Here is a 23,034-nt window from a genome sequence, read left to right as displayed (position 1 = left end):
CATTTTGCATCATGCCATGCATGTCCTAAATGACCCAGGGAGGCACATTTATCAAGAGTCAAATTTTTAATTCATGTGAGTTTTTCAATACTCCCATGAACTCAAAATTCGACCAATTGAATTATATTATAATGGTCAAATTTTTTAAATTCAAGTGAATAGGAAAACTTGAATCGAATTCGAATCAAATTTGATTCGAGTTTTTTTCTCCTTTGTCAGGAAGGTGCAAACATCACAAAATTGATCCCTGGACATCTCTCATTGACTTAAACAGCAATTTGGCAGGTTTTAAGGGGCGAATAGTCGAATTTGAGTTAAAGGGCCAGAGTATTGTAAATCTCGAAAGTCGAATTTGATTTTTTTTTTAAAACTCGAATCGAATTTGAATAACTCCCTAGTCGAATTTGACAGTTTTGACAATAAAAAAATTTGAAATTTCGACTCTTGATATAATAAGTTAGAAAGAATCTGCCTTTGTTTTTTTTTAAACTGAAAATGTTCATTCCCATTGTGATTCAAGCAGCTGCAAAACTACTATACATTTATTCTAGAATGACTCAATAGCTATTTCACAGTGATATTTATTTGCCGCCATAAGTGCTTTTATCTAACTTTATTCTGCATTCTATACAGCCAACCAAGAGTTAAATGACAGGCTCACCAGACAAGAACCCTCCACCCTCTCTGCCCAGAGTTCCTCCTGTGTAATTCCCCAGTTTCACTTTCATAAACTGGTTGTGTATTTCTGGAATTCAGGGCGGGTCCCACTGTACAGACAGGGACGCTGCGCATATAACCACTTTTCTCTGTTTCATATCTAAGGGGCTTCCTCTGACACCTCTAGAGAAGGAATCCAATACTGTCCTGCTGGGCTAGCAATATTCTGAGGACTGTTACGAACCCTAGGATTCTTAGCTGAAATCATTTTGCAGTCACTGTCTTTGTCTTGCAGTCCCTGCTGGAAGATGAGGTTTTTGCAGCTATGTCTGCTATTGCTTCTGAGCTACATTCACAAGGTAAGAGAATATTGTCTGGATTACGAACCCCCCCCAAAAAATTAATTTGATAGCATCAGGAGTCAGAACAGAGCAGGTTTTTGTGGACTCTCTTGTCGTTTATTCTCTTGCAGAATTCACCAGAGCGGAATTGTATTTTTGTACAGTCTGTTTTGCTCTTGTTTACTTTCACTTCTTGCATGTCAGCATTGTAATTCTGGAATGGTGTTTCCATTACTGCTATAGATATCCCAGAAAATAAGAGGTTAAACATTGTTGGTTGTTGCCAATGTTATTAATAGGAAATAAATGGCAAAAATATAGGAAGGCCGGTATTTTTTTCCAGAAAAGGTGGCAACCCTAATAATGAATTATCACTGTACGTGTCGATGGGCAGCTGAAAAAGGAAAGTATTCCATACCTCCCAACACTTTGGAAATATAAAGAGGGACAAAAAGATTTGCCGTTCGGAGTGTGGTCATTTTTGACCACACCCATCTTGTGACCACACCCCCTAATTACCATGTTCATTTTACAAAATTTGGTTACAGAAGTTTGAACACATTTCTGTGGTTTTTATGTGTTATTACCCTTTAAGCTACAAGTCACAGTTTCCCCAAGAGACCTGCTTATCTTAAATTGTTACAATTGTTTCTTTTCTTATTGTAAATTGTTACAAAAGTATCCAAATGCACTTGTCCCATATTCTGGGCTCTCTGCCAATAGCCAATTAAGTTCCAGAAACAATGTATTTTTTTTTTCTGGTTGTTCAGTACAGGAGATCAAAGAGAAAGTCCACTGCAACTCATGAAATATGAGTGTAGGGTTGGCTGACACATCAATACCATATGGTTTATTTCAGAAATAAGGAAGTTAAAATGAATGTAAATTATAATGTGTTGTAAAACAGTGATTGAGAAGACGAACAATAGAAAATGAGGAACTAATTGCGTCACAAGCAAAAGCTAATCCTAAAAATGTATTTTGAATATCTTTAGTAAAAAGACTGGGTTGGGAGTGTGACCTGTTAAAAATGGAAAATGTTTTGGTTACAAGGGAGTCTGACAAAGCAAATGTGTTAAATCAGTTTTTTTCTTCAGTGTATGCAATAGAGGAGTCTGTGTTTCAGGACCCACTCTGGAGTGACACAGATGACTCAGCATAAAGTGAGTGACCAGTACAGGATATGGTAATTAAATGTTTACACAAAGTGAATGTGAACAAGGCACAAGGGCCTGACAGAGTGCACTCTTGAGTACCTAGAGAGCGCAGTTCAGTTTTAGCTAAGCCACCATTTTTCCTTTTGTCTGGCTCACTTTCATCTATGGGTTGGAGGAAAGTTGAAGTAATTCCATTATTTAAAAGTGATTACCATCCCAACCTGGCAAGTTATCTGAAAGCTTGTCAAGATCAAATTCAAGATAATGGTAGAATTGCATTTTAAGTATGAATCAGCATGGCAAGGACAGATCTTGCCAATAACCTTCATTGTTTTTTATGATGAAGTATTGCGGTGCTGCAAGATTTAGTATTGAGTCCACTTGTGGGAACATATTGGCAGTGGTGGAACTACCGGGGGAGCAGGGGGTGCGAGCGGGCCAGGGCCCACACCCCCTCAGGGCCCCCCGGCAGCCCGCACGCCACTGAAATGCGGGCCGTACGGAGGGGGGCGGTGGCCCGGCTGCACATCATGCACCAGGGCCGCCCCCTCTAGTTACGGTACTGCATATTGGGAAATTGTAAGCAATGTTTGCAGATGACACAAAAACTATCCTGGTGAATTAATTCCATCCTGCATTTGGCAAATTGGAGATGGAGTTTCTAAACGATGTTACTATGTTCTCTTTTAAACTGTAGCCTTCTTACGTGCAGGCACCATAGCTTTTACAGTCTGTGGTCCTGACCCTTTAATAGCTGATTTACGGGGAAGCGGGGGTACACCATTCAGTTGTCCTAGAGCCCTCATTACTTGTTAATTGAAAAAAACCAACAACATTGGTTTCCCAAAATCTGCATGTGGTTCCATATACAGAACCACATTTTTTACTTTTTTACTTTTCCCTATTATTTTCCCTAATAGTTGTACCAGCTTTATTAATGAGGAAAAAATTATCACTTACCGGCAGTCAAAGTGCTGATATATATTTATATATATATATATATATATATATATATATATATATATATATATATATATATATATAAATTAAAACACCTGTTTGTAAAAGTTTTTTTAATTATGTTTTAGCACTAATGGTGATCTTAAGGTTGTGTTTGAACACAATTCTAAAATATCTAATTGAATGCCTGTGTGTTAGGGCAGAGACACACGCTGCTATTTCAGGAGATTAGGCCCCAGTGACAAATCATTTGTTCTTCGGGTGACTAATCTCCCCGAACTGCCCTCCCGCCAGCTAAAATGTAAATCACCAACAGGATGGTACTCGGATCGATTTGTCTTCCCGAAGTCGCCCGAAGTGCAACCAGAATATGGCTAGAAAATGTTGTGGACTTACTGCACCAGCGTACCAGCACAGAAGTTCATCAGTCACCTGTGCCTTTAAAGTTACACATAGGCACCTGCCATCTTTTGATTTTTTTGGGGGGTTGCTCGTGGATGGCAGATGGATCTTTGCCAACTAACTGCCTTCCATGCAATTTCACCATCACTTGCGCCCCTCGAGTAAGAGATGATGCAGCCTGGTATCATTACCAGTGTGTATATTAGGGTTGCCACCTTTTCTGGGGTCGGAAACCAGGGGGGGGGAGTGGATGACATCAGAGCCGGGGGCAGGACTGGTGACGTCTGGAGCAGTGCTGGTGACATTGGAGGGGGACTGATCACATGGCGGTCAGAGATTGGCTGATCTCTTGCCTTGAACCACCATTTCTGTGCTGCCTATTTATGATTACCCAATGGCACATACTACTAAAAAAGTATATTAATAAAAAGTAATAAAGTTAGGGTTTAACATATGAGCTATTTTATGCAATTTATTTTTAGAGAGACCTACATTATTCTGGGGGTATAATTTTCCTTTAATACAAAAAGGAAAGCCCAAGGCATGACACACAGTCACACACTGTGGATAGCTGTGCAAGATTTCGTTTTAAATCACCAGGAGACATTACTCTTCCTCTTATGTCCATGTGAACTGTTTAGGCTTTTGCAATGATGCACAAAATCTCCCCAAAATTTGAGAAACATGCTCTGTATATGAGAAATAAAAGGTAGTGACCAATAGTGGAATTTTAGAGTATTGGACACGGCATATTCTATTGTTTTTGTGTGTGGATAATGCTGTGTATGGGTATAGCAAATGCAGGCTTTGAAATGGCAACCATAACTATTCATATGCATACAGTGGAAATAAGACCTGGGGCATTCATATTTGTTATGTTTTGGCATTATATTAATAAACGTTTTTGCAGAAAATAATTTGTTGCATTGCTTTCAAGTCAGTGTAAATTCTTCAAATACGAAATATAGATTTAGTGTTGTTACCTGTCCTGTTTTGAACCAGGAATTTCACATGGACAATCTGATTTAAAACTGCCTTTCAGGTCAGGACAAGTCTCTGCATTGAATGGTGCAGCAGTCATCCAATCACAGACTGCCATGTCATAACCATAACTTATTGCCCTGCCACTGAGATCACCTGCTCCTCTCCCTGTCCAGATTTTCATCCCAATATGGTGGCAACCATATATAAATTGAGATGGCATATTTTGCAATTTACCATGTGTTTTAACTCAAACATACGCTTATTTCTCATTGGGTTCTTTGAGAATTCCTCTTTTTGCACTCCAGTAGGTTTTTGTACTACTGGGGCAGCTCTATAAATTGTACGTTTGTTATTGCTGTGTTCAGAGAGTGGACCTTTACATTTTCATGCATGGAAAAGAATATATTTACAGTGTATTAATATAATGAATATTTTGAGTTTGAATTTAGAACCATATTTCTGTGTTACAGAAGTAGGTACAATATGTTGCTTCACTTCTATACCTGTGAAGATGCCAACTCCACTGGGAAGCTGCCAACTCCACTGGGAATCTACTTGGGGCACTTTTGCAGATGTCAGCCTTCACTTCCTGTCCCTTTGCTGTGTTGCTTTGCCCCGCATTACCAACCTTTATATGGTTAATTATATTTCTTAATTTCTCTTTTGAGTGATTGGGGGTTTCCAGCCATCTGCTGTTTGTCTTCCTCTGGGAGTGTCATAGCAGAACCAACCGAGTTTTACATCTGTGTGTGAGTGTTTCTGCATTTTCTTTCTGCTGCAGAAAGGGTTGGTTCTAGAGTAGGGAATAGAGGACTTAAAGAATCATGAGTTGTAGCTTATGATCATTTGGAGGACTGCTCCAAATGTGTTCACGCCTTGAATAAGGCATCCAGGGCTGATTTTGTTTTTTGCAGACTTGCAGCTCTTAGCAATGAGACATTGAAAGAATTATAAATTTTAAGTTCAGGAGGAAGTTCTAACTGGACAGTGCCGGGATTACACTTTACGATGCCTATCAGAGGCTCTCTTTTGGGAGGCTACTATAGAGAATGATGAGTTTTAAACCCTTTGCAAAATCTTGAAAAAGTAGTCAACCAAAGAGTTAACAGCAGGAACATCTGAAGAATGACAAGAGAAAGAAAAAGCTCTAGGATGATAGCCACAAATTGGGATTATTGCTGTTATTGTATGCAAACTCAGCCCATGAAAACAAAGTCTGCCCAAAGAGATTGATTAATAGAGACGTAACATCTGAGATATTGTTCCAAAGATTTGCCCTTTCCATCTGGCCGTTAGTCTGAGGATGATATGCAGAAGAAAAAGACAAATCAGTAGCCATAAGATAGCAAAAGGCTTGCCAAAATCATGACACAAATTGAGCCCCCCTATCAGAAACAATTTTTAATGGGGTCCTATGCCACTTAAATATATCAAAAAAGAAGATTTCTGCAACAGACTTAGCAGAGGGGAGAGTGGGAAGGGGAATAAAATTAAACATTTTACTAAACAGGTCTACTACCACCCAGATAACAGTATTTCCTTTAGAGGGAGTAAATTCCACAATGAAATCCATGGAGATAAAAATCCATGGCCTTTTGGTAATAGGAAGCGACTGTAGCAGCCCCTGAAGTAAAGACCTGAAAGGTTTTGAGCGTTGACAAACTGGACAAGAATCAATATACAGTAATTACGAAAGACCTGTCTCAATGTTGGCCACAGAACAGAAGAGAACATGTTTTACTGCGACCTAGAAGATCACTGGAAGACGGGCGAGGCATTACATAAACCAAAGAGCATTACCAAATACTCATAATGCCCATCACGAATATTGAAGGCCGTCTTCCATTTGTCTCCTTCCCTGATTTAAATTTGTATGTGCCTCTCAGATCAAGCTTAGAGAAGATTGTTGCACCCTTAACCTTTCAAAGGGTTTGGAAATCAAGGGAAGGGAGGGGTATAATTTTTTGATTGTGATTTTATTCAACCCTCTGTAATTAGTGATGATGACCTGTTTCACTGAAAGTTTGAGAAACATGAAAAATTTAACAAATATATTGAAGTCAATGGGCTACAATTTTTTTTCTGATGTGCAACCCATTGGGGTCTTTTTTGTGGCGAAACCTGGAAGAATGTTTGCTCATCACTATTTATTATAAATGCATGGCCTTGGGCCATGCAAAAAAGAAGCTGGCACCCACAGGAGAAGAGGAAGGCCTTATGAACCCTCTCTCCAGATTTTTGTTAATATACTCATCCATGGCCTGAGACTCAGGAAGAGAAAGAGGGTATGTCCTACTTCTAGGAGGAGAGGAGCCTGGAATTTAATAGATAGCACAGTCATAGGGCCTACGTGGAGGCCCTATGACTGTGTTTTAGCAGCTTTTATTAGAGAAGAAGTCTGCAAGAGAGGAATAACAGTAGGGTAGCAGGAACTTGACCAGAACTTAGACCTGAAACCACACAATTTGTTCCCCAGTGGAAAATCTTATTAGCAAACCAATCCACCTAGCATTGTGTTTCTGTAACCAGGGGAGGCCTAGACTCACAGGAGTGTGAGGACAATTGATAAAGAAAAAGAACATTCGTTTTGAATGATTAGAACCCAAGGACAAGGTAAAATCTTTCAATCTTGGTAAAAAACTAACCCACATCTTATAAAACTTCCATTGATAGCCAACAATTTAACCAATGGAACCAGGGGCAATGTGGGTATGCGGTGTATCTGAGCAAAGTTTATGTCTATGCTGCCCTGGAATCTAAGGCGGCAGAACTTTCTATGCAACCCTTTTCTCTAAGAGGGCCAGAATGAGTACCTTGGAATTGTTGGGAGTAGAAACAGCATGACCTAAACAGAATTTTCCAGACCTGTTTAGGTTCTGCTGTTTGGGACAGATGTCATGGAAATGCCCTTTATCCCCATAATACAGGCACAAACCATTAGCCCACCTATGATCCTTTTCTTCAGCGGACAAACGGGTAGAGCCCAAATGCATGGGTTCCTCTGAAGGACTAGGGGTTGAAACTTCAGGTTTGGGTACCAATTCTGAGGGGACATTATGAGGAATAGCAAACAAGCGTTTTCTCCTGACATCTCTTCCTATGCCTTTTATCTATTTGTATAGCCAGGTGCATTAGGGACTCAAGGGAGGAGGGAGCAGCAAAAATTCACTAGACCATCTTTGATTGCATCTGAAAGTCCCGCTTTAAATTGACTGCGTAAAGCAGTATCATTTCAGCCTGTTTCTACCACCCAGTGGCAGAATTCAGTACAATACTCCTTGACTCGTTGTTTACCCTGCCTGAGGTTACAGATTTCTGAATCAGCTGAGGTAGAATGATCGGGTTCATAAATAATAGTCATAATCTTTAAAAAAGTCGAGAGAGAGTTGGGCTAGATCAGAAGGGAATAAGCTAAATTCTCATAACTGGGGATCCCCTTGAAGTAGAGAAATAACAAAATCAACTCTAGACTCCTTAGTGGCAAAGAAGCAGGGTACGAACCACAAATTAAGTTTACATGGCTCTGGGAAGATGAAAAATGTACTACAGTCCCCAGTGACTTTTTTAGGGAATGGGATCTTAGGTTCCATTGTGGAGCTACCCAGGGAAGTGGGTAATGGTCTGCTTCCCAAGACAGGGGTCAAGAGCAACAGACCTATGTCGGGCAGGGAACAATTGGCTGCGTCCCCTTTAAATATTTGAATTTCCCGCCAAAAACCATGATGTCAGACATATCACACCAAATAAAACAAATGAGCATGTGTGGCACGTATCAGGATGCTTAACCTGCACTTAGTTGTAGCCACTTGCTAACCCAATAAATAATGTACTAGATGTACAGGCTCCAGCTTTGATCCACTCACTCTTTTGTCATAAGTGATTTGTCTTTGTGGTTGCTGTGCCGCGGAATGCTGAGTAAATAGCCTGGTATTGTCATATATGTTTGGCACACCACTGATAAATGACCCCACCTGCTGCTGGTAATGGGATTTGTTTCCAAACAGGGAGCCGTGTCTTGCACCTTGCCTCCACCTGAAAATTTGCAAGCAGCACCCAGATGTGCAAACTTTTATACTTCCCTTGCACCCCTTCCTAAAGGTTGATAAAATTGTGAGAGTCATACATGCTAACTTTATTCTATGGCACAAAATAAAATAAAGACTTTTCGATCATTCATGTCTCTTTAAATACTTGATATTCTTTGGAACCGTGGAGTGGAAGTGAAACTGGAGGTATGAGCTGTCATCCTCTGTACCTGCTATGCTCCGCCAACCATAAAGGGGTTCTCACTTCCCACCCCACAGTTCCTTGTGTGCTTGACGTATGTGCGGCTAATGCCTTATGTCTGCTCCATACCTGATCTGGCTCGATTGAGCAGGCTTTATGGGGTCCTCTCCCAACCAGTCCCATAGGCTGTGCTCTTTTGATCTAGCATTTGAGTAAATCGTATCATGTATGGTCATGGCCAGCTTCACTGTCCATTGCCTTGTTGTTTGGGTGAAATGTATCATAGCAACCAGATAAGTGCTCACTTTGAAACTGGAAAGCTCTTAAATAGAAAAATTCAAACTGATAAAAATAAATAATTATTGTATGGATTTAAGCAAGAGAACCTGGCGAACCTGTTGGCGAGTTGAGTCTATAACTGACTGGCCAAAGTAAATCAGACATTAATACTAAATCCAGAAGTGATGCAGTTACAACCAAGTGCACACGTAAAAGTTGCAACTTGCACCCGATTTCCCAAAATAAATACTTATTTGTGTACATACAGTATTGGTACATCGCATTGTGGTGAATGCAATGTGCATCAAAAAGCAAAGACTTTGCCTAAAAAAGGTACAGCTTCAGCTTCCGAGGGCAAAACTATCCATACTGTGGCCATTGCAGTACTAATCATTTGTAAGGAGGTAAATAAAAGCATGGAGTCTCTAGGGGCTGAAATCTTCCACCTACCCCTTAAGCATTGTGATCTATGAGCTGCACCATGAGCCAAATTAAGGGCTGAAATAACTAAGATTCGCATTTTGTTGGTTCGCTAAAAATTGTGGATCTTACTAATTACGCTAAACCATGAAAAATGTGTAATTTGTTAAACAAAAAAACCTACAAAAACACTAATACAAAGCTTTGCCATCTAATATCTGTCTGGGTCATGTAGAGATCAGTTGAATCTGTCCTTTTTCCAAATGTTAAATCTTTCTGTGTCCTAGTCCTGGTGTGCCCTTCTGCAGATAGATGCCGTTGCAGCTCTCACTGGAAAAGGAGAGAAAAAGTAAAATTCAAAGATGGTCATGTGTTCCGCTGTGGAATGCACATCTGTACATTTCTTCAGTGATCTTACCGGCATATCTGGAGGGTTAATGATGTGCTCATTAGCCATTTCTACAGTAATCCTATTAGCATGTCTGTGGTTAATATGCTCATTACAGGGATTATATTCGTTTTCTCCGATGGAAACCTCACTTGTCTGGATTTTTGGTCAATACATCCCATGTAAACAGTGTGAGGCTCATGTCATTCATGTCACAGTTTACAGAAACAGGGCATTTCAGTACAGCGTTTCCTCCACTAGTAAAGAAAATACCAAGTGAAATACTCTATAATATGCTTTTAACCACCATTGTGGGCCACAGGGTGCTGCAGATTACCAGGGTTGCAAAAATCTGGTTCATAAACTGGAAATTTGGCTTTTCCTGTACCAAGAACCCACCACAATGAAAACCTGGTGAGTAGGACAGGTGTCCCTGGGAGGGGTAAGCTGCTATAGAGTGGATCGAAGACTTGCCAGGTGTAGAAGAAACTCATAGCCTACCCCATTACTGGTTCTAGATGCCAGAATTCTCATGGCTCACTGCTGGGTCAAGGCAGGGTTACAGCTGTAGAAGTACCAGTCAAAGCAGTCCATTTACACACACTACTGATATAAAACTAACATTTTGGGTTAGTGGCCCTATAGCTTACTTCCCAGGTGCTACAGTGTGCAAATGGTGGGTGATTATCTTAAAGCTTTCCTGGGGTGCAGGTCCACTGATGTACATGAGTACCAAGAGGTGAAGCTAGTGATTTCTCATTGAGGATGCTAGTGTGCAAAAATGGTTCTTGAAGCTTATAGAGTATCCATGTATTTGTGGAATGTACAAGAGACAGACCAGGCCCAGATTTGTGGGGAGGCCTCAAAGGGCATGCAGGCAAAGGATATATGTGATACATTACATCCAGTTAATAAAATCACTATGTTACATACTAAGGCGCCTGGCTTCTGAGGTTTTGCCAAAAGATCTGCTAACCCATAGCTGCCAACATCTAAGAAATTACTTCCTCCTTTAGACTTTTCTGAAAACGTTGTTAATTTGCTGCTACATCTACTGTAGATATATGAAATATTTGTCTGCCAATAATTGGATTAAATACTATTGTGTATTATGAACTCCTTAAAACAAAACTATAGTTTATAGAGTAGAAACAGATACTGAGAACTGATTTCTGAACTTAGGATCATAAACATTCCTAACGTATAAATTTGTCCTTATTAAAATGCTACAACCATGGGAGAGAAATTGGTTTGTGTCTCACGCTGCAAAAGTTGTGCCTGCATGGAAATGCATGCAGGAACATGAAGGCGCTCCCTGTACTTTAATTACAACCTGAAGTTACCAATGTCAATGTACCAAGGCAGTTAGTGCTCAAATGCCATTCACATGCCTTTCTGGAGGGAATGGGGAGGTGGAAAAAGAAAAGCAGGAGATTTGTATGTTTAGGTAGGGATTAGGGAAGGAAATGTATCAAGCCACTGCACTACCAATGAGCATAGGGAATGTAATACTATATGGTGCAATCAGTAATAAATCCCAATTGTGACTCTGTTACTATTTAAAATTAAAGCATACTTTATAAAAGTACCAAGTAGCTAATTTTGGGTGCAGAGTGTTAAAGTTCTGTGGTTCACTTTATATTAGCACTTACTGATAGGAACATGTGCCGTTGTAGACTGTGGTGTTTAAACTGCCACTGAACTATAGCTCTCTTATCCAAAATTAGCTTTTTGCCACTTTTATGAAGTATGCTTTATTTATAATAGTGATAGAGTTATTATATTATATTTTAGAATTTTATCATTAGTACTATACTATAGTGTTTCCTTTTCATTCCTATCTTCTCTTTGCTCATATCTTTGTTGATTTTTAACCCTTACCCTGCCAAGTATCTAGGTACTATGTGCTTGCAGGAAAAGGCTGTAAAATCCATGCACGTAGGACAGGATCCGTTACCTGGAAACCCGTTATCCAGAAAGTTCAGAATTACGGAAAGGCCATCTCACATAGATTCCATTATAATCAAATAATCCAAATTTTAAAAAATGATTTCCCTTTTCTCTGTAATAATAAAACAGTACCTTGTCCCAACTAAGATATAATAAATCTTATTGGAAGCAGAACCAGCCTATTGGGTTTATTTAATGTTTACATGATTTACTAGTAGACTTAAGGTGGGAAGATCCAAATTACGGAAAGACCCGTTGTCCGGAAAGCCCCAAGTCCCGAGCATTCTGGATAATAGGTCCCATACCTGTACTTACATGATTCACAGTAAAAGGTTTTTCTTTGCACTAGCGGATTTACTGCCAATGCATACAGTCTGAGTTGCTCACAAACCTTGCTGCAATGACAGCACGTTAGTCATGTGATATAATCGTCACACCCTACTAAACAGAAAATACAACATATGCACATGTCTATTTGGCATGCCCATTGCAGCCCCCTGTGCCCCTCCACTTACATTTGTGATATTACTGCAGTTTCATACTTTTGTGATTGATTGCTACCTTTTTGTATTAGTGTAGCTTTGCAGTTTGATAGTTTGTAGTATACAAAGTAGTATAAAGTCATTTTTGCCAATTTTGTATTCGTTAGAATGTATATAAAAATATGGTCTTTGTATACATAATACGCAGTCAGGGGGCTTAGTTTGCAGAAATTCATTGGCAGCCTAAAAAAATCATATTGGGGTCCCTCCACGCCGCTGTCTTTTTACTCATTTTGGATTGTCACTTTAGTGGTATGAAACAATATGTAGAAAGTGAATTGCCACATGAGAAAAGTCTGCTGTCCTGTGTTTGTACACTGTATTTATACCTTGTTTGCTGTATTAGTAAAAGTCCCTGCTTTGTGATGAAAGTGAAAGTGTGTTTGGGAGTTTTAGGAACTGGGATGTTTTATATTAATTGTGTTCAGTGAAGTGATGATGCACTGGTTGTAGTTGCTTACCTATTAGAAATCTCTAATGCAAAGGCAATAGCACAAAGGTTATTTTAGGTATTTAACAGGTGATTAATAGTTTCACAGTGGCCAAGAAAATGCTGGAGATTGCTCTCTAATATATATACTATTAACTTTGCCTTTATTTTGTATTTTTTTAAGGGAACTGCGCTTACATGTTCGGACAGGAAATACCTGAAAGATGGGGAATGTTGCAGTCTGTGTAGTCCAGGTAAGTGTTGTTGGTAAGGCTGGCTTAGGAGCAATAAATGGCTTTGTATTGAATGGCATGAGATATCTGTCCTGGTTATGCACATTGTCTTCCCAGCTTTATGTAACCTGATGAGCTATGGGTATTTTGTAGTGTGCACAATATACAGAGACAGACCTTAGGTTTACAGATTAGACTGCAGGTTGAATATTTTTTTTATGTACAAGTCTCTATTGAAACTGTTGTTAAAGGAAAACTATACCCCTAAATAATGTAGGTCTCTATAAAAAGATATTGCATAAAACAGCTCATATGTAAAACCCTGCTTCATGTAAATAAACCATTTTCATAATAATATACTTTTCTAGTAGTATGTGCCATTGGGTAATCATAAATAGAAAATTGCCATTTTAAAAAATAAGGGCCGCCCCCTGGGATCGTACGATTCACTGTGCATACAAACAAACCATACAAAACATACTTGTTAGGTCACACGAGCCAATTAACAGACAGCGTTCTGTCTTTTGCTTCTTCCTGTTACAGTTAGAGTTGTAGTATTTCTGGTCAGGTGATCTCTGAGGCAGCACAAAGACCATCACAAAATGGTGGTTCAAGACAAGAGATGTAAAAGGGCAAGATTTACTTAAATATATATACCAGTTTGGTAAGATTATTTTATATGTCACTTAAAGAGATACTGACACCTTAAAATAACCTTTTTTATATCAGGTTACTTGAAAGGTACTTACCAGCAGTCTCCCTGGATTCCTTGTTAACTGGTATTACAATTTCCCAACCCAACTAAGCCACCTGGTGGCTGAACTACATTTGACAATAGTTACCTAACATACTTATTACACTTCCCACCGGAATAACCATATAATCCTTCTTGCATCCCAACCAACTAATTTAAACACACATACCAGACCCTTTTTGCACAATGGAGGAGCCTAAACCCTTCTCTACCCAGGTTGCACCCCTTTTTGATGACTTTGGTCCCCTGGGAATAATTTGGCCCAGATGCCCACCTGTAAATCCCTTCTAGGATCCCCCACTGTTTGTAAATGTTTTGCAAAATATGTTTGTTTCCCAGTGGGCATACTTCTAATTCATATTTTATTCAAGCATTTTCTTAATCTTCATCTGGGTTCATAAAATATTATTTTAATAGCAACTATTCACCTGAAATTCAATCAAATTGCAAGTAAATGAGGGTGCTTTGGCACTGCATTTTTGGGCTCAAAAGTACCTAACAGTTCTCCATGTTCAAGGATCAACTGGAATACATCGATTTTCATTGTATTTATTTTAAACTTTGTAAAGAGAGTGCCCTCAGTCTGCACAATATTTGTAAGCAAGCCTCACAATTTAAGCATCCCCTAAGCATTCTTCTCAACTATGCTTTTGTAACTCCAGTTACTATGCTTTATTGCTGTGGTATCTATATTTAATCCTGGTGGCTATCAGGTCACATCTGGCTGCTTGACCATGCAGTTGCCTGGATTCTTGTAAGGGAATCATATATGGCTGCTTGACCATGCAGTTGCCTGGATTCTTGTAAGGGAATCATATAAAAATGGAGACACACAAAAAATTTCGATTCCTGATACTGATACCTATTTAACATTCTAGGAAAAAGAATGTCCCAGGAGTGTGATACAGACTCAGAAACAGTTTGTGAAAACTGCAGAAATGGAGAGTTCCAAGACAAATGGAACAGAGAGAGCACTTGCCACCAACATGCCTACTGTGACCCAAGTATGAAACTTCCTTTATCTTTTCCTCATCTTCTTCTCTTATTCCATCAAATATCCCCTTCCTTTTCCTCATTCCTCTTCTGTTATGCCTGCTCTTTTTCTGCTGTCTCCTTTACTTTCTTTGCCCTTCCACTTTTGTTTTTCTTTTCTCTCCAAAACCTATCCTCCCTTTCACATTGCATTCTGCTTCTTCTTTTCTCTACTTCTTCCCAATTTAATTTCCCGACTTTCTCTTATGCTTCCCAACTTCTTTCTCTTCCATCTTACTCCCACTCCTTTCTTTTCCATTTTCATATTTTTTCCCATCCCTTTCTCTTCTGTTCTCCTCTTCATCCCATTCTTCCCTTTCTCCTTGTTAATTTTTCTTTGCATTTCTAGTCTCCCTTCTTGAAGGCTTATTTTATCCGAATTCTCATTTTAGTGGTTTTACAGGTTTCTGAAACCACAACTAAACTCACAAACTCTAAAACCACAAATGCCATAGAATTTATTAAAAGATCAGAATATAAAAAGGCAGAATGAAAAAAGCACTGAACAATGTGCAAAACAATATGAATACCTAAAACCTCTAAAAATTCTAGTTTTTTGGACAAGCCCTAGCCCCAAAAAAATTTGAAAATCTCTAAAAGTCTAAATTGATTAAAAGTAGTCTTATAAGATCAGCACAGCTCCCATTGACTTCTATAGGTTCTCAACAACTTTTCCTTGGTGAATATTTGCGTTAGAGGTTTTCTTGGTTTTTACACTTAAAAAATCTCCAATTTTAGAGCTTTTAAGAAATATAGGGAACCCACATTTTTTTTAAGATTTGTGGATAAAATAGAAATGTCAGTGGACAATTACCCTTATTTATTTCTGCTTCTATGGACTTTTTAGATCATTGCAATGAAATGTAAAAGGAGCAATGGATGCACAAGATTGCCAACACTTGGTTAGTGCTTCCAGTGTTACTCTGGCTTTGTGATACATTTTTAACACTCTTAACCTGTGTTTTTCCATTTAACTCTCTTGCTAGATGCTGGGAAGGAGCAAGTGACTGAGGGCACTACTGAAAGGAATGTTGAATGTCAGTGTCAGAATGGGAGACATTGTTCTGGCCCAACATGTGAGATTTGTCTACAGAATACACCTTGTAGCCCTGGATATGGAGTCACACAAAAAGGTGAATGTCATAGTGTTTAAGAATTTTTTATATATATGTATATTTGTAGTAAACTAAACCACTTTCACTGTAGCACTTTTTGTCACTCCCTGTTTCTGTTTCTGCTAAAAGTAATTACCAGCCCACTGGTAATTACAACACTTTCAATATGTGTATTTCCCCAACAGCAACAAACACTTCTGACACTCAATGTTCTCCATGTGCAGAGGGGTCGTTCTCTAATACCACATCTTACAAAGATCCATGTATTATATGGAAAAGGTAAGAGATAAGAGGACTTATCTATGGTTTATAGGTGCAAAAATGAGTACAGTATCAGACTCACTAAAAGTATGTACAGAGCTTATAGCTATTGACATTCATCAACTGCTGTGCTCCACTTTTTATAATACAGTATATATATTAATATAAAATAAGCTCTCATGTTTTTACCATTAGGTCCTTCCAGCAGACATGAGGCCATCTATTCTGATTAAAAGAAAGGGGGTTCCATGTTGAGATGTGAAAAGGCGCTTGTTACAGTGAGAGCTGTAAAGTTGTAGAATTCTATTCCTAGACTACTGGTAGATATAGCTTAAAGAGACGGTTGGGATGACTTTTTAGAAAGTGAGACTACATAGTTCAATTGCCATTAGTGGTATAATTAGACGATACTGGGCCCCACAGCAAGTAAATTTTAGGACCCCAAAATGTCCAGGGGTTGACCTATTTTACTAATATACATTGAAATTTCTCATTAATTAAGTTTTTATGTGGCCCCTATACATCCTAGACCCCCCTGCAGCCATAGGACCTGCTTCCTCTATAGTTACACCCGATTGCCATCTTGCGCTTAGAGGGGAGTCGTTTTCTCCTCTAAACCAAATGTGAACCTTTGGATTGGAGGTTTTCACCTTCCTCTGGATCAACTAGCAGTTAGGCAGGTTTCACTTAGACGAAAAGGCTAAACTTTATGGACATGTGTCTTTTTTTAAACCTTATCTACTGTGTTATCCATTATGTAACTGAATCTACCATGCAACCCAGTAGTCCTAAATGCATACTGCAGCAAGGTTCCCCCAGATGAATAAAGTCCAAGGCAAGCCTTCACTGCAAGTTTGTTTTGTTTGTATTTTTTAGTTGTGAGAATGAAGAGGAAGAACTATTACCTGGAAACAGCACCAGAGACAAAGTTTGTAGTAAGTATTGCTCTGAACTGACCAAGTTGGAAGTGGAGGTTCAACATTTCACATATAAGCTATAGCCCTGATCTACCAAAGACACATCCTAAGCTGTACCCTGATAGAACACTTTCCCTTATGCTATCCATTATTCTGCCTAAAATATGGACACTTGGGAGATAGGCCAGCATCTTCAGTTCAATTATAAATTCCTTTGTTACACAATTAATCAGCTCCAACTTTAGTAGCCAAGCACACTGGATTTTAATACACTAAACTACTTGTTCATAAAAGTCTCTCATTTCATTTTTTGTTATTTTCTTTATTCCAGGGATGAAGTCACACAGGAACCACATTTTGATTATTGTAGGCATTCTGATATTTGTTACCAGTCTGATAATAGCTGCAACGTACCTTCGTAAGTTTTTGGGATGAATAGGAAAATGAAAAGCAAGAAATGAATGGCTGATAAACGTTGGAACATTCTGTCAGTGACTCAGAGTCATCAGTCTGATTGTCCATTTGTTCTGATATTAACGAATAAGTAAACCTTTAAAATAAGTGAATGTAAAATTGACGAGAGTGCTATTCTAAAAAAAATTTTTCTGGTTAGGAAAGATGTGAGAAAGGTTATCTGAGGTTTCTTAATTTTTCAGACCAGTCCTCTTTCTCCTGACAATTTTCTCGACTACTTGGTGGTCAGTATGGTCAGAAACTGACCAGCAGGTGGCGTTGTAGTAACAAAATTATTTTATATTAACAGTACATGTAGCCCTTACTTGGAATTATAAATAAATAATGAACATAAATTGCAAAAGTGATTACAATAGTACTATCATCAACATTACATTCAATTATTTTTACTTATCCTTTAAGTTGGTTTGCTATGAGATTGCTACTCAGAGGGCCCACATGTGCATTAAAGATCATAGATTCATTTGTGCAGGTATGGGACCTGTTATTAAAGAATGCTCGGAACCAGTTTTCCGGATAACGGATCTTTCAGTCATTTGGTCATTAGGAAGTCTATTAGAAAATCATGTAAACATTAAATAAACCCACTAGTCTGCTTATGCTTCCAATAAGGATTAATTATATCTTAGTTTGGATCAAGTACAACATGCTGTTTTATTATTAGAGAGAAATAAGAAAACATTTTGGATTATTTTGGATCTATGGGAGACGGGCTTTCAGTATAACGGGTTTCCAGATAATGGATCCCATACCTGTAATAACATGGTTTGCAGAGGTTTGACAACTTTACTGTTTTTGTGTTAATTCTTTTTAGTTAGAAACAAATGCAGGATTTTCCAGACGAAAAAAGAAAAGCAACAGGTGAGACATCATCTTATACATACATAATTTATTTTGTTTGCATGATCTTTTGCTTTACATTAATGCAAGACAAATGTTCACATCAGGTACCACAAATGAATGGCCATAAGCTAGTTCCCACAGAGGACAATGATCCTGAGGCTGGCCCTATAGAAGATTGCTACCCTTTGGCAGATACCAGCGCACAAGGACATCCCGTGGCTCAGGAAGTGGGAAAGGACAGCCACATGTCACAGGAAGAACGATAGCAATTGTTGTATGAAACTTTTATGTGAATTGACTCTCCAGGATCTGCAGCGTACCATGGCTGAATGTTGTACCTGATATGTTGGGTGTTTTATTGCAATGAGCCAAGGGTGGCAGCTTTCCACATGCCTCAGTTTGTAGGTTGCTGCCGTTCACATTTTAGTTTAATAATATATTAATCAAGGCCTAATTCAAGACACCAGAATATGACTAATGACTCACCTGGATGTTTGGCCTTGTATAATGAGAATGATAGAAGTTCATAAGTCCATATTCCGTTCATTTCAGTGCCTCATTTTAACTGCAAAAATATCAGTTGTGTTAATAATATTTCAGAAGCGGAAAGAGACCATTCTGCCAGATATATACAGAGAGCAGTCGTTAGATGTCTTTAGCCCACTTCTTAAAGCAGTACACGAATAACTGGCTAAGTAGTGGTTGCGATCAATAAGAAGACAATAGCATGATTCATGGCTGGCTGCATTATACAAGAACCTATGCTCCCTTTTAAATATTCAAAAGCTATAGCAGCCTAGTCCTGATTCAGAATCCTTATGAGATTGGTGGATGTTAGAGTTAAAAACTACCGTGATGTATTTGTATTTACTGCAAATGTTACTCTGCAGGCAGACTGCCCACTTCAGCATTACCTATTCAATCCTATAATCTTTTTTTTGTGTGTCACATTCAGTATCGCTGTACTTGCTAATAGGGAAAAGTGTTTATTGTTAATTGGACAAGTGTGTAGTATTTTATTGCATTCACATATTAACCAGGTGTCTGTGATCTCAAATATAAGACATTAGGCAATTGCCTATAAATTCTTCCAAGTCAAAGGTTGTTGGTCTACTATTTGGTGGCACTGTATAAAGTGCCATATTTACTGGACATAAAGGGTTTCTATAGTTATACTCTAAACACTAAAACAGTCCTATTTGAACTGAAAGAATTCTCCCTAGGACTATCTATGCCTACAAACAAGGTCGGACTGGCGCATTGGGGGCCCAGCGGGGCTGGCAGTAACTGGCCCCCTCCCAACCTCGAAACTCCAGGGCCTGCCAGCGAATGCGTGAACACGGGAAAGATGCTCCGCATGCATGCAATGCGTCCGACGGCAGCCAATGGGCCAGCTGATCGGGGAACAGGTCTGATCCTGCCTACAAATACTTGAATTAGTCCACCTATTTATTTGTAGACTTGGGAAGAACTGGGGAAGGTCATGCCTGGAAGAGTAGATTGATTAAGTCCAACCTAAGGCTGATTACCTCTGTAATATTGCCTCAACCAGTGCCTTCTACAGCCATTCAGCATCACGCTTCTGTAAAATCTCAGCTCATCATGGCAGCTAGCAAATGCCCCTCAAAGAGCTACACATGTGGGCCCAAGTGGGCTAATGTAACTTGTAGAGTTTCAGGAAGCAATAAATATTATGCAGAGCGCTTCATCAGAAAATACTAGGGCTGAGATAAGTATCCCCATATCTCCATTATGGGGTTAAGTTAGACAACACCCCTGTAATTGGGAAGATTGCCTGCTGTGTTTGTTTTCACTTGTGGAAAAGAATGGTGAATTTTTGCAGCACTGACCTCTAAAATTCAAAGTGCCCCTTATGTTCCATGTAAAACAGATCTTACAACCTTAGTAGGTTTGCAAAATGAAGGCAAAGCTGTCAGGATAAACAAGCGAGAATAAAAGTAATGGTAGTTTTGCCTCTGCACTTTCCCAGCTTAATCAGAAAGCCATACTTAGCCATCTGAAAGAATGCGTGCCCTGCTCTATGGAGCCAGTCATTGAAGGAGAAATATTTGCCCATTACATATATTTCTTGCCCGCTGATCCAGACAACTGTGAATTACATAAATCACCTTAACTGCCGGTAGTGGAAACAGTAATGATTCATCTTTGGTTTGTTTCACACTTCATGCAGTACATTCAGTTTCAAGGCTGACTGAGTTGAGAATAGGTCCAAAGCAACAAAAACTTGCTCTATGTTTCCCTTAAAAAACAATGAATTGCATAAGGCTGCTTATCACTGCTTCAGTACTAAAACAAATGTATTCTAAATATTTAGATGTACACAACTCAGCATGTTTATCAACACACAGTGAACCTTAAAGCCCTACACAACTCAGCATGGCTACCACCACACAGTGAACCCTAAAGCCTTTCACAACTCAGCATGATTCCGTTACACAGTGAACCCAAAAATTATATAAACTGCTTCTGAAACAAAGATACATTACAGGATAATTGTGCATTATTTTAAATGTGTAATATATGACCCACATTATTAAGACAACTGCTGGTCCAATATCTCACTGCAGAACCAGGGGCAATAATTTGAAAGTGGCTGCTATAACCACCTTCCTTCTGGGAAGATGTTGCACTAGACGTTGGAACATTGTTGGCGGATTGACTTCAGCCACAATAAGTTTGGGAACTTTACAATATGGCAGCTAACATTGCGTCTCGTGATGATAGCCTTGGGGGTGGCTTGTCAATGAGTTCAACTCTTAACAAATAGCTCTTGGGCTGATGTTGCTTCCAGAGACAGTTTGGAACTCAGCAGTGAATGTTCCAAGGTTGCATAAGCCAAAGTTTTAAGACTTTAAAATTTGGCCACATATTCCAAAAGATTCTTTGTTGAACTTTTACCTTTAAATCTTTTATTTTCTGTTTCCTCCCCCATTTTATTACCCACAGTATTAATGAAGTTTGGTCAAGCACTGTCTTACATATGAGATCTGTGGGATGAATGCATTTTGCAACAAAATATACATGGCAGTAGCTGAGGGTGGTGGAATAGAGGGCGTGTTATACAAAAGATACACATGTCATATGTTTGAGGAACATACAGTGGTTGACAATTGAAGTCTGAAGTCCTAAATCTCCCTTTTTTATTGTTATATTACAAATGTGAACAAATAAATATGCTTTTTACAGTGAATTCAAATGTTTTATAGTTGTTTATTAGGTAGAAAGTTAAGCGGCCATCTGCTGGAGTGAGCAGGAGACCTTAGAACAGACGTTTTCATAAATGTGGTCTTCAAGATCCAGCAGAGGTAATACTTCCAATTCCAGAAGATGAAAATTATTTGCTTACAGTTTTCCTGGATTACCATGAAGTAAATCATTAGGAGCTTTCTGGAATTGACTAGGCTTTTGTTTCCACAAGCAAAGTTTCTTTTTTAAAACCAAAAATAGTGTTTTTTTAAAAAATAAAAGGCATGCTGGATTTTAAGTGGTGAGAAAACACATTAGTCAGTGGTGTAACTACCTTTCAGCATACCCTGTGACCTTGGTGGCCTGCTGCATGGTTCCTCCTGGGTCTGGAACCAGGGGCAGATAGAAGAGGCTGCTGCATTGAGTGCAACTTGGAGGTGCTGGGTGTAATTAAAAGAAAATTCCTGTACCTATTTACTTCTAGTCTCACTACCTTTACTCTTAGCCTTACTTGCTTGTTCCTGAAAGACCATGTGGGTAAGCAAGCAAGAGTTGTTATGAGTGGAAGATGGGTTATTATTGCAAGTGAGTGGCTGGCAGACTGTGGAACAAGACTTGAGAGTAAGTACCTCTTGGCCCAGCTCTAATGTCCCCAACCCACCTGCTGCTTAATCTAACCCTCCCACTGCAAGGGCTGCTTGCATCTGCTAGATATACTATATTTCAGACCATTGACCATTAGATTCTTGAGTGAGATGATTATGACAGGAATAATTAAAGTATGTTTATAGAATATGCAGAAGCAGAAAATCCAGATTTTCCAATACAAATCTTATTCACTATATCATGCGCATTCACCCAAAACCATGTTTATGTTAATACCATAATATTGTCCCTATGGCAAAATTAATGGCATCCCTGTGTGGGCTATACCTGGTCACCAATCCAGTAAATCTAAGGTTTTGTAGAACAATCTTTAATTGAGTGGGATAAAAAAAAAATCCTTCAATTCATAATTAATAGGCTTTTATCTGAATTTTATCATTTTTCTGGCCAGAAATGTCTTTTCTAGCTTTTAAAATTCGCCTTCCCATTGAAGTCTATGGGGTTCGCGACGTTCGCGAACCGTTCGCATTTTTGACGCAAGTTCGCGAATATGTTCGCGAACATTTTTTCCGACGTTCGCTACATCCCTATTCAACAACAATTGAATAGGCCAACCTTACACACAATCAAATGTTTCGGGACCACATGTTACTTGGTTGATAGATAGTCTCCTATTTCAAAGCAGGTATGGGGTATATGTTCCAGGAAGGCAGAAGGACAACCCCCCCATACAGTCTATTTGAAGCAAATAAGTCTAATTTTTATTTTTTTCCTTTTTTTGCCTGTAATAATAAAACAGTACCTTGTACAAATCCAGATTTGTTGCAAACTATCCTATTTAATTTTTAAATGTAT

At 38.9% G+C, this 23,034-nt stretch overlaps 1 protein-coding gene across 1 annotated transcript; it reads left to right on the top strand.

Annotated features, from left to right (window-relative positions):
• Positions 1-717: 717 nt before the first annotated feature.
• On the top strand, positions 718-21,577 carry cd40.S (CD40 molecule, TNF receptor superfamily member 5 S homeolog). Its single transcript, XM_018238372.1, has 9 exons — positions 718-1,016; positions 12,922-12,991; positions 14,603-14,728; positions 15,743-15,889; positions 16,057-16,150; positions 17,009-17,067; positions 17,381-17,467; positions 18,338-18,384; positions 18,471-21,577. The coding sequence occupies exons 1-9, from the start codon at positions 966-968 to the stop codon at positions 18,630-18,632; spliced, it is 843 nt and encodes a 280-aa protein (XP_018093861.1). The 5' UTR covers positions 718-965; the 3' UTR covers positions 18,633-21,577.
• The last annotated feature ends 1,457 nt before the right edge of the window (positions 21,578-23,034 follow it).

Source organism: Xenopus laevis, chromosome 9_10S (genome assembly GCF_017654675.1).
Source record: "Xenopus laevis strain J_2021 chromosome 9_10S, Xenopus_laevis_v10.1, whole genome shotgun sequence".
Taxonomy (NCBI): Eukaryota; Metazoa; Chordata; class Amphibia; order Anura; family Pipidae; genus Xenopus; species Xenopus laevis.
The sequence above is the reverse complement of the archived record's forward strand: the minus strand, read 5'-3'. Positions and strand labels throughout refer to the sequence as shown.